Consider the following 16,202-nt stretch of genomic DNA (forward strand, 5'->3'; position numbering starts at 1 on the left):
AGAGAGAGAGAGAGAGAGAGAGAGAGAGAGAGAGAGATATTGAGAGTCATTTAAGGGAAACTGTGACCACTGGTAACATCCTGCAGCCTCAAAGGTCACAGAGAAGAATCTGCAGGAAGATAGCCTGTGTCAGGTTTCTTATTCTGTCCTTGTACCCCAAGATTCTGATTCTTTTGTGTTTGATGTCATATTAATGATAATGAAAAAAATCAACATTTTAAGAGAACTTATTGTATTCCTGGAATAGAAAGCACTGTTTACAAAAGAACAATGACTTTGCCAGTAAAAAAAATATACTTTCTTCCTCTGTTCTTCACAGCAGAGCTTTTTCACCTGTGATTTTATTGTTTCTCTTCCTTAATTTCCTCAAAGACCAAAGAGAAGGGCCTATAAACGACCATTATAGGTGGTATTTGAGAAGGGACACTGTCACCAGTGTAGTGACATTTGTTCTCCTCAGCATCACATCATTTATAACTGGGCACACACTGCTTCAACCACAAAAAGGGTGAATTTCATTTTAAGTTTTAGAACTATTCACGTTACTGCATCTGCAGGGAAAGTCTTGTCCATTTGAGTGTTAGTATTTGTTTAGTTATGAATACATGATGTGTCCTGGTTTTCTACTTAATGAACACGAGCAAAACTGGACTGGTGGAATCAGTCTTAGTGAACAGCGTATAATTTAGAAGCATTTTTACTATTCAAGAGCCCGTGTAAGTGATTCTGTGTGCAGCTGTATGTGTGTGTGTTTTAGTCACTGTTATTTGATGTGAAGAGACACCATGACTAATTCAACTCTTATAAAAGGAAGCATTTAGTTAGAAGCTTGCATAAAGTTTCAGAGGTTTAGTCTAATATTCTCATGGCAGGGAACATGGTCACATGTGCTGGAGCAGTAACTGAGAACTACATTATTAAATGAAGGCCCAAGGGAGAACCTGGGCCTGATGTGGGCTTTTGAAACATCAAAGCCTATGTCCTGTGGCATATTTCTTCCAACAAAGCCACACCCACTCCAACAAGTCCTCATGTAATCCTTCGAATCCTTTCAAACAGCTCCATTCCCTGATGACTAAACATTCAAATATATGAGTTTGTGAGGCTGTTCTTATGCAAACCACCACAGTGTGTTAAGAGTTACGTGAGCTAAACTATCACCATCTAAAAACGTTGAAGTTGAGGAGAATCTACAGTAAGTAGCCCATGCGTTCATGATTTTATGACATTTATAAAGCAGGTCACAGGTCTTTATGTGAATGTGAAACAGGTGTTTTGATTAGAGGCAAGCTTCTCTGGGAAACTGCACAATGATTCAAGCTGACTTCTTTATATTAGAGTTCAGTGTGTTTTGTCAGATTTCACATAGTTCAACATTTGATTTTTAGTCAATTTCTGCTTCTGGATCAATTTAAAATGCCTAGATTTTGAAAGACTTGTCAATATTAGAAATAGATCAATAACCAAGACACTTTTCATTTCTCCAAAAGACAATCCAGGAGTAAGTGAGACCTTTGAGCTCTGCCTCTTTTGAAATCAGTACTATTGTAGGGAATAAATTTGGAAAAATGAGATCTCTGCCCTTGTCAGTGTTCATGTTCTGGTGATCCTTCACCTGACCCTTAAGATGTCACAAGAAAGCAGAGAAGCCCATGGAACTTGGCTTAGGAGCCCTTTAGATGCAGACAAAGGAATATCTGGTACTCAGGCAGCAAAATGGAACAAATTTCCTTGATCTGAGAATGCACTTCTAGGAGTATTCCCTCAAAACTAATTGTTCTCATTTCCTGTTTCTCCACATCCTTTGAGACTGCTTAAAAATTGTTTATGTGAAGATATTTAAAAATAGACAAGGATAGTATTATCATGAAAAGAATAACACACAATAGAATTACTATCAACCTATAAACAAGTATTACTGATCAAGAAAAGTAGCTTTATTATGAAAAATGTCATGAATCACAAAAAAGAAAAGAATGGCTAATAATAACAGGAAAAGATGTTTATTCTTATCAGCAATTGAGTAAAAGGTTCAATAATGAATTATTAACTATTTTTATATATCAGGTTAAGAAAATAAACAACATCAGGAATCCTAATAGTTGGTACTGGTGAAGAATATGGGTTCTCTCGTGGAGGGTAGAACAGATGATGTAGCCCCTTTGAGAGAAGTAGGGTAATATACTTACAGAAAATTTAAGGGGTGAATACTTTCTTGTTCACGATGGAGGCTCCAAGGCATTTAACGCAGGAAATCAGCTAGGTTATCAGGGACAAGCATGCATACAATGACAGTCACTGTTTCTAGTGGCAAAACCTATGAGGAAACTCACATGCTAGTCATTAAAACACTAGAAATCAAGGGACATCCAGATAACGTATTCTAGCAAGTGCTGAGAACTCGTACAATAATTGCCTGGCAGATTGAATCTGTGGGTAAAGGCATTTTCTGCCAAGTTTGATGACTTGTTTTTGTCCCTGAGATTCACAGCTATGGTAGGTATGGCTAATGTCAGATGAGAAGTATTTGTTCATCTCTCTAGCTTTGCTATAGTATTTTATTCAAAGAAGAAACTCTAGGGAGATTTGTGTGTGTGTGTGTGTGTGTGTGTGTGTGTGTGCTCACTCCTTCTTAGGAATTCTGAACTCTCACTCAGTTGCACAGTGTTTCAAAACAAGGGATGAAATGGTACCTACTGATCCCTTCCCCATTTTGTTATCTACAAACTCCTCTCATGCTTCTTATAGTTTTGATCTTTGAGGTAATTACATGAAGTACCAGCATTGACTCTTCCTGACATTGTCACACCAGCCACCATGGTTACACCCACCATCATATGGGATTTCAGAAGTGACTTCTCAGCAGGACTTGGTGGTTCTGTCAGGTCTACAAGGGTTAGTCTCAGCATGGAAGACAGACTGATCATGTTAATACGGTGATATCAGGTTGTCTGTTTGCTCAAAACTTCATAAAGACCCCTATGAATTTCAGAATCAAGGCCAAACTCCTTCAAATAATTTACCTGACTGTCCTTCATCTTTGTGGCTATTCTGACTTATCAGAGTTGTTTTATTACTTATTCTAGGCCAATACCGTCCACCATATGCATGGGGTCTCCATGTCTATTAACTCCTTTAGAATGGGCATATGATTTGATTTTTCAAGGAGGCCTCATGAGCAGATCCTCTTAAATACCAGACTTGTTTTAACACTGTCCCATGATAGCTCATCCATTTCATCTGTCCTGCCTTTTACTTATTTTTATCTCCTATCACTATAAAATGATACATAAGTTAATTGTCTTTTATGGCTGCTTGTCTTTATTATCTCAACTTGAATGTAAACTTTAAAAAGAAAAACATCTAGATATGTTTTGTTCCTCTAAAGAGTGATTAGCATCTAGTGAATATTACATATATATTTATGTAGGTTATATATGTATATGTACATGTATTTTCACATATAATACAAATAATATATCTTATATAGTTATGTAACATATGATGATATTAATAGTAGTTCTACATATTATGTTGCACCCATCAGAGTGTGTGTGTGTTAATTTGTTCAATACCCCCAAAGAGCTCACGGTGTGGGTACTAATGAGACCACCCATGTGTGGATGGGGAAACTGAGGGATGCAGAAGCATGAAAATAAAATGTCTAGCATTTCATAGATGATACAACTTAAAGCTTATGAATGCAGAGGTTTTGCCTGGGGATTATATTCAAGCAAAATAATGTTGTCTATATTATTTTTTGAGCTTCTGTGACAGAAGGGAGACTTTCCCATGCCATATCTTCATAACTATTGTCTTAGACATTTGATCCAAACTGAAGCCTTATACCGGCAACTCTAGGCTGTTATTAGATTTCCATGTGGTTAAGTTTGGATGCACTTGACTCATCCTTCCTACCTCTTGTCAGTTGGCACTTGGTTTTGCAGAAGGTAAAAAAAAAAAAGGCATCTAAATGTTTAAGGGCTTGCTTATACTCATTTTTATTTTTTTAAACCCTGCCCTTCAGCTCTGGTTTGGTGTCTTACATTCTGGCTCTGTATATTTGGACTGTGGTAATAAGGAATGCCAGTCCCTCACACCTATAATTTTCTTTTTTAGGAGAATGATATCAACCTGACACACATTGAATCCAGACCTTCTCGTTTAAACAAAGATGAGTATGAGTTTTTCACCTATCTAGATAAGCGTAGTAAGCCTGTCCTGGGCAGCATCATCAAGAGCCTGAGGAATGACATTGGTGCCACTGTCCATGAGCTTTCTCGAGACAAGGAAAAGAACACAGGTGAGAGTCTAAAGATCTCTTGTCTAGTGACCTAAACAATACCACACTGTCTTCATCTAGTATTAGCATGGATAACAACATGGACATAATGGAGAGGAACTAAGCTAAGGACCTAGACAAAAACCTAGCATATCATAAGTATGATAATTATCTCTTTCCTCCTTCCTCAGTGTAGCTGTTTCTTATGCTCACTGAATATGTTTAAAAGACAAAATATAGTATAGCCTATAGTTATCTCAAGCTCATTAAGTAACCGAGGTTGCTCTTGAACTTCTGATCCATCTGCTGGTGATAAGATGAAATACTGTGACAAAAAGCAACTTAGGGGAGAAAAGATTCATTTCAGTGCACTGTTCCAGTTTATGGTCTATCATTGTGGGGGAAGTTAAGGTGACAGGAGCATGAAGCAATTAGGTACATAGTATTCAGTCAAGAACAGAGGGAAAATAAGTGTAAGCATGCCTAGAGATTAGCTCACTTTCTCTTCTCTTATACAAACCAGGATCTAAACCTAGGGGATAGTGCTGCCCACTTTTAGGACGGGTTTTTCCACATCAGTTAATATAACCAGAACAGCTGGGCGGTGGCCGTGCATGCCTTTAATACCAGCACTTGTGAGGCAGAGGCGGGTGCATTTCCGAGTTCAAGGCCAGCCAGGTCTACAGAGTGAGTTCCAGGACAGCCAGGGCTACACAGAAAAACCCTGTCTCAAAACAAACAAACAAACAAACAAACAAACAAAAAAACCCAAAACAGAACAATCTCTCCCCCAAAGACATGCCCACAGGCCAACCTGATCTAGACAATTCCTCAGTGAGACTCTTTCCCAAGTGGTTGATAATTAACCATCACATTCAGTATGGTTTCTAGACAAATGTAAACTGAAAACAAGATAAACAAGATGTTATGTTATCTCTTCCCCAACCAAAGAGCTTTCCTCAAATTCTTATAACATGTCAAGCCTGGATCAGGATCACTTAGTTCCTTCATTACTGTTCTTTTGTTGTCATCTTCCATCATTTATCTTGCTCTTCCACTGGATCGCTTGTCTTTTTTACTCACATATATATGCACAAAATGTAGCACAACATGTGGTACATAGTAACCATTGAGGAATGAACAACTATATAGACATTGTAAAAAAAACAAAAAACAAAAAACAGTGTTTCACCGTCCACTTACAGTAAGAATTGTAAGTATGACAGGCTTGGAGCTGGATCAGTTTGGGTTCAAGTCATTCCTTCAGTTTCTGACTTTGAAATCCTTTCTTGCTGGGTGGTCGTGGCACATGCCTTTAATCTTAGCACTTGGGAGGCAGAGGCAGGTGAATTTCTGAGTTCAAGGCCAGCCTGGTCTACAGAGTGAGTTCCAGGACAGCCAGGACTACACAGAGAAACCCTGTCTAGAAAAAACAAAACAAAACAAAAAAATCCTTTCTTTGTGTTTTCCTAGAGCTTTTCTTATAAATAAGATCATAGCACATATGCTGCATCATGTCTAGCATATTGTAGGGACTGACTCAACAGCAATATGGGGTTGCTACACTTAGGGGTAGCCTATGAAGAATATGGACAAGCAAGATGTTTAATTGCTTTATGTTTTTATTTTTTTAGGATGAAAGGTATATTTATATGAACTATTTTGAATAGAATTCATTTTTAATTTTAGAGAAAAGTGAAAAAAATTTACAGAGAATTTTTCTCTATTGTATTCCCCTTGTTACCAATCTACACATGTACAGCACATATTTTTAAAAATAATTATTGGGCCAGTAGTGGTTGATTTATTACTAGGGAGTAAGGCCCAATGATCACATTCAAAACACGCTTGCTTTGCGTTGTAGAGTTTTATTGGTTTTAACCAATGCATGGTATTCTGGGTCTGCCAACACTGTGAAATACAGCATATTACCGTTGTCTTAAAACTGCCTGTGCTATTCACCCCTCCTTCCTAACTCCTTTCTCTTACGGTCTTGTAGGTTTGCTTTTTCCAGAAGCAACATTTTAGATGGTCTTTGTTCACGTTTGACTTTATATATCATTTGATTTTTACTCTTGAATAATATCCCAATTCCCAATGTAGTAACTTAATAACCCCAGGTTGTCTATTCAACTATTTTAATGACATCTTGGTTGACTCCAATTTGGGATTATTATGAACAAACATACTAGAAACATTCATGTATAGGTTTTTGTGTGAACATGTTTTCATGCAGTTTGAGAGACACCTAAGCATCTGCTTGTTGAGATGAACCTAATTTCAATGAACTCTTTTTCTACCTCAGAATATAAAATAGCTTTCCCAAACACCAAATGCTTTGGGTCAAGAACACACTGTCACTGAATTAGTCTACAGGTACAAATACTAAGCATTAAGAAGATACAAGAAACAAGTCCTGGTATTTTGCTGTACAAAAGGTTGATTCCAGGTAACAATAATGCACTCTATTCTTTAAAATAAAAAATGGAATAAACATTTTTAAACATTTGACCAAGTGATCAATGCTTGAGGGGGATAAGTAGGATTACTCCAATCTGAACATTATATAATTCACATGTGTATGAAAATATTACATTCTACCATCTGAATTCTCCACCCACTCTTTCCTCTCTTTGTTCAGGGTATCAAGCCTTGAGCCTTGAGCTTGATACAGAATCGGTACAGTTCTTACGTGCCAATGAAAAGTTATTTATAAAAATTTCACTAAAAAAGCAGAGATTCTTTAAAATAAGACAAGATGCACCTCGAAGAGCAGGCAGCAGAAATGTCTCCTGAAAGGCAGCTTCAGGACTCTCTAAAGATGTCCTCTCTATCCTTGCGTCTCATAGATAGAACTTTTGACAAGAAATCCCATCTCTCTGCCTTGCCCTTTGCCCAGAGTGGTTATATAGGCTCAGGTCTCTTGGGAGGGACCCTTCTAATTCCTCTTATTCAGACGTCTTTGCCTTCTCCATTTTGCTTCCCAGGCTGATAGCTGTTCTCTCCTGCTTTTCAGGCCACCTGCTCCTGACAGGAACTTCAGGCCCTCTGGACAAAGAAACGGCCTGCTGGGTCCTGGGGCAAGCTCTGCCTCTGGTTGGAGCAGGTGGACTCTGGGCCAGCTGGGCTCTGGAGTCTGAAATCAAAGCAATTGACAGGCAGGCAGGGGCCACTTGGAGAGCTAGGAAGATGTATGTAGGCCAGCTGGAAGGCTGCAGCCTGAGCTATAAACTCCAAAAGGAGGTTCTTGGAGAGGCTGTGGAGAATTAATTAAGAGCCCAGTTTCTTGGATGAAAACCTAGCCCACTTGGTGTGACTTTGGACAAATTGCTGAGGTTGAGGATCTCAAGCTGCATCCAGCGGAAGAAACAAGAGTTCCTGGCATTATGGGGCTAGTAACATCATATCAGCAGGCACTGGAAATAGAGCAGAGGATGCTGAGGGGCTTCATAAATGTTCCATATTCTCACCAGTATTATCAGTTATAAGAAAAGACACAATTACCAGAGTTACAGCAATCCTGCTTGCACAATTACTTTCTTCATAGAGTTCAAGACAGGGAATATGATCTTGGAGGTCATGTGGCCCTACTGACTCCTAAATTTTACATAGTGCAAATAAAGGTTGTGACTTGCCTTTAAGGCAGGGTAAAGTCTGTATAGTCACAGGCCACAGTGTGTTAAGTACCAAGTGATCTATGTCAGATATTGTGTTAGGAGCTGGAGAAAAACAAAAACAAAGTCAAGTGCTTGTTTTTAGGTAGCTCAGAGTCTGGCAAAAGGACACAAGACACTCAGTTAGACAAGAAAATGGACTGTGACTCTAAGAAGACAGACGCTGTATTATGTAACTCTCAAGATGTAGCAGTGAGAAAGAATAAAAACAAAACAAAACAACAACAACAACAACAAAACTCCTGATGTTTTGCTACAGAGGTATCCTGTAACCACTGCTGGGCTTCTTAGGCACTAGATGTGTAAACTTAATGCCCTAGGAGGCTGCTCACCTCCTTGCTCAAATGGCAGGGTGCTCATGTTTGAAATATGCATGGGTGTGTAGGTGTGTCTGTAGGTGAAATGAGGGTGGCAATTTTATATAGTAAAGAAGAAATAGCTAATACTATTGGAAATGTGTTTTGTGATACTAATGCTTTGTGACCCCTATGTCTTGGAGCAGCTGGTCATTCACTCATAGGGCTGTTCCCACCTGGACTGAACTTATCTGTGACTCAACAGCTGCTAGGAATATGGCAGATGCTGAGGTGACACCCGCTGGGAGAGACCGAGGATCAGGACTCCAGCGGTAGATTTGCGGAGAGGAGTCTGGGTCCGGAAGTAGGGATTTTGAAAGAAGCAAGCATGGCTCTGCACAGTCGCTCGTTTCTGTCAGCCCCACTGGAGGAATGAGAAGAGGAAGAAAGCATAGGAGTAGATCGGAACCTTTGATTCTTTCTCCAGACAAAATGCCCTTTTTAATGAGGGGCTCAGATCTCAGGGGCAAGTCTGACAGCAGGTTCAAGTGAGAGACCTGAGCCCCTCAAATCAATTAAGCGAAACCACTTTGCACTCTGGTCTCTAAAGCATTCAAACAGCAGCGTGGGTGATAGAAAATGAAAGTTTCTCCGTTTCTTAATTGCTAATGTGCCCCACCCAAAACAGCTTGGGGGAAGGTTAATTATGGTGACAGGTTAAAGAAATCCCAACCTCCTCGAATGCCTCCTGGAGAAGCTGATGGGAACTTAATAGGATTTTAATCCAGAGAGCCTTTTGAATACTTAGTCTATTCTCCTGCCGCCTTCTCTCCTGATGACCTCAAATCCTTCTCCAACCCAACATGAAAGAGCATTAATATCGGCCATCGATCCATCTACTAATCCGTTTACTTTCCCTTTGAGTCTTCTGCATGACATTGCATTTAGTGGGGGGTGGAAAATACCTACATGGAGACAGACTGCAGCCAGGGGAAGCAGACACCAACACAGTGTCTTAGGTAGTTGGAGGTTAGGGGCATGGCCTTTTGAGAGACTTTCCTCATTGTAAATGTTTCTTAAAAGCAAATGGACACTCTTTAGACTTTCTTCAAATTGGGACTGATTAACTGGATACTGTGTGGAAACAATAAACCCAGATTCCCATTACTTTGCATTATATTCTGTGCAAACAGAAAGGTTGGCTGATTATCTATCTATCTATCTATCTATCTATCTATCTATCTATCATCTATCATTCATCCATTCAACTGTTTTCCCATCTGTCTGTGTATATACACAAGAACACATATTTATATATGTATGTATCATCTGTCTGTTTATCCTGTTTGTCTGTCTTTCTGTTTATCCTATCATCTATCTATCTATCTATCTATCCATCCATTCACCTGTTATCCCATCAGCCTATGTATACATGTAAGTACGCATATGTGTATACATGTATATACCATCTATTGATACATCAATCCATCTATCTATCTATCTATCTATCTATCTATCTATCTATCTATCTATCTCTATACTATCACTTATTTATCACATAGAGTTAAGATTATTGATAGAAGACAAAGAATCATTATTACACACACTTCTTCCCTCTTAGCCCAATCCCCTGTATGCTTCTCTTCTCTTCTTCAATATCGCTGCTCTGAAGAGCCTTACTGAGTAAGACAGATGTTTTAGATTCATTCAGGATTTCTGTGATCAGTGATAGGATCCCATAAAAGGCTCTGACCTGCCCCTCCCAAGACTTGGCAAAGTGGTGCACATGTGTGCATGCCTATTTGCTTTTAAGACAAGAACACTCTTCAAAGGAGTCATGGTTCCTAAAGTGTTAAAGAGTCTTTAGTAGAAAGCTGCTTAAGGCTGAGTGGTCCAGATGGTTGGAGTTTCTTTAGTCTCACCATCTGCATCTTTACTTTTTCTATTCCTTTCTCTGGTCTATGTATTCTGTTTCTAACTTCTCCTTGTCCCGTCAATTGAACATTTGCCTCCATACATTCGGCTTTGCCCTGTGTGTGGCTTTCACAGCTTTAACTGTAGATCCTCATGGTCCTATGTCTGAAGGAGATAATATATCTTTGGATTTATGGAAACTCATGGTTGAGTCACTATTTTAAGTCTTCGTTTATATGCTCACTGGATGTATTGATATTGCTGTAAGTCCTGGCAGCTAGGGAGATGACTGTTATATCTTCAGACTGCCTTCTGTTAAGACAAGCTGGCCCAGTCTTGGAGGAGAGGAGGAGTTTTGGGACTCTATGCAGAATCAAGCTAAGGAAGATAACAGAATGCTGAGCAGGCAACGAGTTCCCCATGTGTATTCCAAATCCAGCTCTTAGAATCCTTCCTCATTTTACTTGTTCCCTTGATCTTCACAGTAGCTAGAGTAACCAGAGAACATTATTCATGCTTTCGGTATTAGAAAATGAGGGAGAGGTAAAGTTGGGAGGCAGAATGGTTTTGCGTTCTTCATCATTCTGGTTCAATTCCTAGTCTATAGCCATTCCCCCAACTTGCTTGCTCTCCTTAAGCCTCTTGCATCTCAATTGAAACATGGAGATATTTAGTGCTAATGTGATTATATGTCTCACATAATATAATTTTGGTAGAGGCCGACACACAGGGCCTATGTTGTCAGTAAACTAATACATGAGTCTTTTAACAGGATACACAATGACTTTCATGAGTGTTCAGGTCCAGAGTTTCCAAACTCACAGTCTTTGTTAAATAGAGGACACCATCACATGCTATTTGGGCTAAGCCTAAGATCATGAAAGTTAGAAGGCATAGAATGAGAATGTTTTTCTCCATGTGGCATGGATGGTCCCCAAATGATTGTAACTATATGCCAACTTGTCATTCATACTGGTCCAAGGGGAACCTCATAGTGACCCAGAAAGAGCAATAATTTTAAGTCAAGAGCCAGTATTTGCTTCTCTGCTTTCTATGTGACCACTTGTCCCCATTCAGTGGGCAATCCCACCAGCGTTTTCTTCTTCATCTGTGAGACATAACTAAGACCACTCTGCTGCTCCCTACAGATCATGGGCAAGGTCATGTGAGAGCCTCTGATCTTGGGGTCTAAATGACTGAGCTGAACTTGATCAAGATGAATAGGACCTTAGTCTCTGATATGCTTGGGCCTCAATAGCGAGATACCTCTGTCATCCATAACTTCAGCCAACATCAGGTTATGTGTTAGCACCAGTGCCATGCGTGTGGATCCAGGATAGTAATGCAGAGGAACGACTTTACAGATCAGTCAAGAACAACCTTCATGTGTGGGGTTTTGAGATGGCCCTGCAAATATGTTTCAATTTCCACGCTTTTAGGTGTGTGGCTGTACCACTTGGCTATGTGTTTAGTTGGGCATAGCAGGGGCAAGAGAGCCAATGAGCTGGAGTTTCTTCCCACTCTTGCTCCACTTTCCTTCCTCCTTCCATTCCTCATTCCTTTCCTTCACATTTTCCTCCTTCCTTCCTCTTCCCTTTCCTACCAATTCTGATAACACTCGCTGCCTAAACAATGTCTTCAGAGGGGATATTTTGACCATCTTTGCTGTCTTCGCATCATTTGGTATCCTTATTTCTGCTTACATTATATGGTCCTTTCTTCTTAAAATCCCACCTGTTGTCATTTTATACCCTTTACTACTGTGCTTCTTGAACTCGGGTTAGCCTTCTCACTCTTTTCTCTTTCATTCACATTTACCCTCTGACTTTCCTTCACTCATGCCATTCGAGGTTAACAGTAGGAGGGAAAGCAGATGTGGTACCCAGCCTGGTGCGGAGTTGTTGCTGCATGGTGTGATATACGGCAATGATGGGAGAGATGGTATTTCTAAGCAGTATCCTTTTGTGTGCACTGAACTCAGTCTTTGATCCAACAGGTGAGAGGAGAGGAAGACTTGGGTTAGATAAGGCATCACATACATGTATTATGCTTGACCTGATATAGGCAAGTTGACCATAACTCAAGTTGTTGAGTAACATATCAGCTGATATTCAGATCCTTTAAGTACTTAGAAGGCAGAATTGGATGTTTAGGGGTTAAAATGAGTAACCTGCCATTATATTCCTGTAAGAGACATGTAGTATACTTGAGGGTGGAGAGATAGATGGCTCATAGTTTAAAACACATATTACTTTTTCTGAGGATGGGAGTTGAGTGTCCAGTACCCAAGTAGGGTGGCTCGCAACTGCCTGTAACTCCATCTCTAAGGGGCCCCAGTGACCCGGCCCCTTGTGGCTCTGGTGTTCACATGCACATGCTTCCCCTGGTTAAAAAGAAAATAAATGTTAAAACATGGATACACATGGCCCGTTGGAAGAGTCAGTGGGAAAGTAGTTCCTATTTAGGGGATGGCTGGAGTAAATTTTTTACTGAAATTTCTAGTCGTCACTCATTTCTATGTCTGATTCTGAGGGTAGGATCAGTAAATAGAGGCTGTATGCTTTGCCAGGATCCCGTCACTGCTGATACTGCAATGCAAAGCAGGGTAGCCTAGCCTATCAGCTAAGTTTTGGCTCATTTACTCTTGCCAAGACCTTGAGGATGGTTTTTCCTTTCCCTAGAAACAGACACAGAAGTTCTTTAAAGGAAGAATAAGACCCTGGGGGTGTTCACCTGCAAGATTGGGCAGCCAGGACGTCTCCCTTTCCAGGGGCTCCTGGAACTCACACAGTAGTTGCTTCAGTAATAGGCTTGGGGGCCATGGCCTCAGAGGAGACATAGGGGATCCTGGAGTCAGAGTGAAAACACCCTTCTGTTCTGGGTCTCTAAATCAGAGGATTTATTGCTCTTTCTGAGACAGGCTGGCCACAATCCTGGGTGCCTTGTTGACTCAGCCCCGGGGCTGGTGAACATCTGATGGAGGGTGAAAGTTAGATTGGGATCTGTCTGCATTGAACTACTGTGGATTTAATGGACTCGCACTGACCCACGAAGCAGGAAGTCGGCTCTTGGGAGCCTTTTCTTTAGGAACACTCTGGAGCCAGCAGTCCCTTGACGTCTGGGTAGAACATTTGACCCTGACTTAATGGGACCACAACGTGGGTGTCCAGGGGCCTGCTCTCCGGCAGGCTGCTTCCTTTGGAGCCAAATCAATATTTATTAATGATCTGCACCCCCTCCCGGGTGCCACTGGCTTCACAGAGAGCCTCTGTTGCACCAGCCGGCTCAGTAATTCATTAACCCCAAGCCCAGCGCCTGTGGAGGGGCTTGCAGAGCCTGACCCACCACTGGGGTATTTGGGAAGGTCATTAATGAGCTAATCTGATTTAAATTTTCAAAATGAAGGCCTGGGTCACTGGGGTCAGTGCCTATTCTCAGCATTGTGAGTGAGACCCCTGTGTGTGTGGGGTGGGGGGATGTGGGGCTGGCAACCCCACTGAGGAGAAGAAAGTGTACAGAGAAGGTAGGTTTTACGAAGTTACCACTGATCTCCAGGAAGGTCCGGATGGAAGACAGGAAGGAATTCTTCAAGGCCCTATCAGGTCTTGCTTTAGCTCATCAAAAGAAAAAAAGGTAATTAGAACTTCTGGACTGACAAATTGGTCAGACCTATGGGCTGGGGGCACAAAAGTGGGCTGGGGCTCTGCTACCAGTAGCTTGGGTCAGCATATTTACTTAGCCAGACAAGCACCTGTGGACTTTGCTATGGGGTTCAAACGCAATGACTGGTGATAGAGCCACCTGTTACAGGTTAGTTGCTTCCCATACCAAAGAAGGTGACAGATGGCTGGTTTACTTCACCCATAAATTTTACAGAGAAAAAAGCAGACTCTTTGGGGGAGCAAGTAACTTGCTCAGATTCACAGGGCTTAGGCTGAGGAAGATATACTCGGGCAGAGAGACTTGCTGGCTTCCTGTCTTGGGTGCTCACCCTTCCATGCATGGTGTCAGGGTGGATGTGTTTGGAGCTGAGTGCAAAAGGTGCTTTTCTCTGGGCTTCATACTTTTAATTTAGGGAGTCCCCAGACATTCTGAAGAGAAATGAAGTCATGTGCCTCTGGCATTCTTACCCCTATACTGGGACCTTGTCTCCATTGGCTCTCTCTTCTCATGATTCCTGCCTTATTCCAAGATGATAGCCTGCAAACTCTTAATGGATCCAGCTCCTTCTATTCCACAGGACACAGGCTGCTGGCAAGGACCCTGGAGGAAGAAAAGGAGGTGGTGGTGGTAGTGGTGGTGGTGGTGAATTCTGGTAGGGCTGGGCAGCTGACAACAGTGAATCCCAGGCCTGTCACCGTGTCCCCTTTGTCCTTCTAATAGCAGTGAGAAGAATAATATGATGAAATACTTTTAAATCCCTTACTACATTTTAAAAGTGCTGTAAAACTTCTTTAAGGGCTTACACATAGCTCATCATTTTTAACCTCTCTCGTGTGTGTGCATGCGCACATACACAGTGTGCAGTGTGTACCTGTCACAGCCTGAGTGTGGAGGTCAGAGGACAACCTCTGGTATTGGTCCCCTCCTTCTACTTTGAAACTCTGTCTCTGTTTCACACTCTGTGTATACCAGACTACCTGACCTGTGAGCTACTGGTGAGTCTCCTGTCTCGGCCTCCCATTTTGCTGTATAACCTTGAGATTACAGGCACTTGACTGGATTTCCAAAGAGTTTGTGAATTTGAATCCAGGTTCTCACATTCGCTAGGAAGGTGCTTTACACACTGAGTCATCTCCCCATCCCCACTGAGTTCATCTTGATCCTCATCAACTCTGAGAGACATATGATTTTTACAGTCATTTTTCAAATGAGACATTAGGGAACCACTGAGAGACTAAACAAATTGCATAAAGTCCAGAAGTTGTGAAGTAACAAAGAAATCTTCCAACACAAACCTCTGTCAGGAGCTCCCATGCTTTTTATTTTTCCTGCCCAGCTTTGTGTTCTGGCCATTTCTGTATGATAATGAGGCTCGAAAGATACCAGAGGTCCCTGTACCTGGGCAGACACCCCATACCTTTATAAAGAAGATTTGGAGTCTCCTGCTGTCTATAGGCCAGGCCCTGAGCTCAAATGCCTGGGGCCTACCAACCAGGCTGTTGTGTTGTTTGTGTCTTGGAATCTTCGTAATTCTTTCAATAGCTCTGATTTATTTTTTATGCTAATTATTTAATTAATTAAGTCATTTTTTTTCTACTAAGAGGCCTGAACTAAGCCATATGATCCCAAATGGATTGTTTTTGCTCTGAGGGAAGAACTCTTGTCAGAGCTGGGGCTGGCCGTCTTTGTTGCCCTCTGGGGTTCAGATGGGAGATAGCACAGCTCAGTCTGTGGACTCTTCCATGGAGGAGAGGTGCTGTGGATGGTAACTTGGGGGCTGAAAATGTAGTGGCTCTACTCCCCAAAGATAAACACACTTCCCTGCTGATTGTGGTGAAAGCATCTTTCCATGTGTCCTCTGAGCCACCTCTTACAGCTTTCCCAGAACACAAAACTCACCCGGAACCTCAGTAAAAAGTAAACACAACATGCATGGCTTATAGGGAGAAACTGAGGCACAGTATTCAGAAGGGTACTAATATTAGGACTGGATAGAGAAACAGTTCTTCGCTACAAATTCTGGTTCTCCCCTTTCTTCCATTACTGCCAGAATTATTAAATCTGTCATCACAGTAAACATGGATCGAGTCCCTCTGTGTGCTGACCATGGGGCTGAGATGTGTCCCGTCTGCTGTAGCATTCAGTTCATCTAGCAGCAAAGAAAGATGACTTGAATCTGTTTTATGGATCCAGAAGACAAAGCACAACTGTGTATATAATACATTACAAAGAAGTGGCATGTTCGTGTGTGTTAGTTTTTCTGGAAGTTTTACTCTGCTTTTTGTGTAATGAAGACACACAAAAAAGGGGAGGAGTACCTCTCCCTCTCCCTCTCCCTCTCCCTCTCCCTCTCCCTCTCCCTCTCCCTCTCCC

At 41.4% G+C, this 16,202-nt stretch overlaps 1 protein-coding gene across 1 annotated transcript in view; it reads left to right on the top strand.

Annotated features, from left to right (window-relative positions):
• Pah (phenylalanine hydroxylase) overlaps nt 1-16,202 on the top strand; it is a 62,563-nt gene that overhangs the window by 10,724 nt on the left and 35,637 nt on the right. The window contains exon 3 of the mRNA XM_028778058.1: nt 4,120-4,303. Within this exon, the coding sequence (XP_028633891.1) occupies nt 4,120-4,303 (184 nt within the window). The remainder of the gene's footprint in view (nt 1-4,119; nt 4,304-16,202) is intronic.

Source organism: Grammomys surdaster, unplaced genomic scaffold (genome assembly GCF_004785775.1).
Source record: "Grammomys surdaster isolate TR1022 unplaced genomic scaffold, NIH_TR_1.0 322, whole genome shotgun sequence".
Taxonomy (NCBI): Eukaryota; Metazoa; Chordata; class Mammalia; order Rodentia; family Muridae; genus Grammomys; species Grammomys surdaster.